We start from the raw sequence: 3,066 nt of genomic DNA, 5'->3' as shown, positions 1-3,066 counted from the left end.
GCTGCCTCCTCTGCGGCTCCTTTTGCTGCTGCTTCCCCCCCCTGCTCCCACCGCTTCCCCCCCCCCCTCTTGCCCGGCCGCTTGCACTTGCAGCAACCAAGCCAGCCGAGTCATTTGCACCAGAAAACAACTTCAAGAAGTGCCGGGCAGCATTTCGGTCAACACCCGTTACCTCAATTTACAAGAGAACCACATCCAAATCATCCGCACCGACACCTTCAAGCACCTGCGGCACCTGGAGATCCTGCAGCTCAGCCGCAATCTGCTGCGCCAGGTGGAGGTGGGGGCTTTCAACGGCCTCCCCAACCTCAACACCTTGGAGCTGTTCGACAACCGCTTGACCACGGTCCCCACGCAGGCCTTCGAGTATTTATCCAAGCTGCGGGAGCTGTGGTTGAGGAACAACCCGATCGAAAGCATCCCTTCGTACGCCTTCAACCGCGTGCCGTCGCTGCGCCGCTTGGACCTGGGCGAGCTGAAGCGGTTGGAGTACATCTCCGAGGCGGCTTTCGAAGGCCTGGTCAATTTGAGGTACTTGAATTTGGGGATGTGTAACCTGAAGGAGATCCCCAACTTGACGGCGTTGGTCAGGTTGGAAGAGCTGGAATTGTCGGGGAATCGCTTGGGCCGAGTGAAGCCGGGTTCGTTCCAAGGCTTGAGCAGCTTGAGGAAGCTGTGGCTGATGCACGCCCGCGTGGCGGCGGTGGAGCGCAACGCCTTCGACGACCTGAAAGCCCTGGAGGAGCTGAATTTGGCTCACAACGAGCTCAGCTCGTTACCCCACGACCTCTTCGCCCCTTTGCACCGCCTGGAGCGCGTCCACCTCCATCACAACCCGTGGCGTTGCGACTGCGACGTGCTTTGGTTGGCTTGGTGGCTGAGGGAGACGGTGCCGAGCAACACCAGCTGCTGCGCTCGCTGCCACGCTCCCCCTGCGTTGAGGGGCAGGTATTTAGGCGAGTTGGAGCCGGGCCATTTCACTTGTTACGCTCCGGTGATCGTAGAGCCGCCGGCGGATCTGAACGTCACCGAAGGGATGGCGGCCGAACTGAAATGCCGCACGGGGACGGCGATGACGTCGGTGAATTGGTTGACCCCCAACGGCACCCTGATGACGCACGGTTCGTACCGGGTCCGCATTTCGGTGCTGCACGACGGCACCCTCAATTTTACCAACGTGACGGTGCAGGATACGGGCCAATATACCTGCATGGTGACCAACGCGGCAGGGAACACCACGGCTTCGGCCACGCTCAACGTGTCGGCTGTCGACGCCGCCGCCGCCGCCGCCGCCGCCGCCGCCGCCGCCACGGGTTACACCTATTTCACCACCGTCACCGTGGAGACCACGGATGGAGGGGGAGGAGGAGGAGGTGGGTTGGGGGAGATGGTTTTGCTTTGGGGGGGGGGTTGTGTCTAGAGGAGGGGATTGGGTTTGCAGGGGTGATGCTGGGCGTCCTGAGAGCGGGGGGGGGGGTGCGGAAAGGAGCGGTGCAGGTTTGGGCCCTCGTTGGGGGTCCTGAGGGTGCAGCATTGCAGCTTTGAACGCCATAGAGAGCCATAAGAAAGCAGCATTGCAGCTTTGATCCCCATTGGGGGTCCTGAGAATGCAGCAATGCAGCTTTGAACCCCATAGAGAGCCATAAGAAAGCAGCACTGCAGCTTTGATCGCCATAGAGAGCCATAAGAAAGCAGCATTGCAGCTTTGAACCCCATAGGGAGCCCTGAGGATGCAGCAATGCAGCTTTGAACGCCATAGAGAGCCATAAGAAAGCAGCACTGCAGCTTTGATCCCCATTGGGGGTCCTGAGGATGCAGCAATGCTGCTTTGAACCCCATAGAGAGCCATAAGAAAGCAGCACTGCAGCTTTGATCCCCACTGGGGGTCCTGAGGATGCAGCATTGCAGCTTTGAACCCCATAGAGAGCCATAAGAAAGCAGCACTGCAGCTTTGATCCCCATTGGGGGTCCTGAGGATGCAGCACTGCAGCTTTGAACCCCATAGAGAGCCATAAGAAAGCAGCGCTGCAGCTTTGGTCCCCACTGGGGGTCCTGAGGATGCAGCAATGGCAGCTTTGAACCCCATAGAGAGCCATAAGAAAGCAGCACTGCAGCTTTAATCCCCATTGGGGGTCCTGAGGATGCAGCAATGGCAGCTTTGAACCCCATAGAGAGCCATAAGAAAGCAGCACTGCAGCTTTGATCCCCATTGGGGGTCCTGAGAATGCAGCATTGCAGCTTTGAACGCCATAGGGAGCCCTGAGGATGCAGCAATGGCAGCTTTGAACCCCATAGAGAGGCTCAAAAGAGCAGCATTGCAGCTTTGATACCCATGGAGAGGCATAAGAAAGCAGCCTTGCAGCTTTGGTCCCCCATTGGGAGTCCTGAGGGTGCAGCATTGCAGCTTTGAACCCCATAGAGAGCCATAAGAAAGCAGCACTGCAGCTTTGATCCCCACTGGGGGTCCTGAGGATGCAGCAATGGCAGCTTTGAACCCCATAGAGAGCCATAAGAAAGCAGCCTTGCAGCTTTGATCCCCACTGGGGGTCCTGAGGATGCAGCATTGCAGCTTTGAACCCCATAGAGAGCCATAAGAAAGCAGCACTGCAGCTTTGATCCCCATTGGGGGTCCTGAGGATGCAGCAATGCAGCTTTGATCCCCATTTGGAGCCATGAGAAAGAAGTGCTGCAGCTTTGATCCCCATTGGGGGTCCTGAGGATGCAGCAATGGCAGCTTTGAACCCCATAGAGAGGCTCAAAAGAGCAGCATTGCAGCTTTGATACCCATGGAGAGGCATAAGAAAGCAGCGTTGCAGCTTTGGTCCCCCATTGGGAGTCCTGAGGGTGCAGCATTGCAGCTTTGAACCCCATAGAGAGGCTCAAAAGAGCAGCGTTGCAGCTTTGAACCCCATAGGGAGCCCTGAGGATGCAGCAATGCAGCTTTGAACCCCATGAGAGCCCTAAGAAAGCAGCGTTGCAGCTTTGATCCCCATTGGGAGCCCTGAGAAAGCAGCGTTGCAGCTCTTGTCCCCATAGAGAGCCATAAGAAAGCAGCATTGCAGCTTT

The 3,066-nt window shown here is 57.5% G+C and overlaps 1 protein-coding gene across 1 annotated transcript; it reads left to right on the top strand.

Moving 5' to 3' along the window:
• Positions 1 to 58: 58 nt before the first annotated feature.
• On the top strand, positions 59 to 1,373 carry LRRC4B (leucine rich repeat containing 4B; the record flags this gene model as incomplete). Its single annotated transcript, XM_042892175.1, has 1 exon — positions 59 to 1,373. A coding segment is annotated over one exon (1,315 nt), but the record flags the coding sequence as incomplete, so codon positions are not given.
• Between the last annotated feature and the right edge of the window lie 1,693 nt (positions 1,374 to 3,066).

The sequence above is a fragment of the Lagopus leucura genome, unplaced genomic scaffold, assembly GCF_019238085.1.
Source record: "Lagopus leucura isolate 7727_CA_CO unplaced genomic scaffold, USGS_WTPT01 27981-0_obj-0_obj, whole genome shotgun sequence".
NCBI lineage: Eukaryota > Metazoa > Chordata > Aves > Galliformes > Phasianidae > Lagopus > Lagopus leucura.
This window is presented reverse-complemented; position numbering and strand designations above follow the sequence as displayed.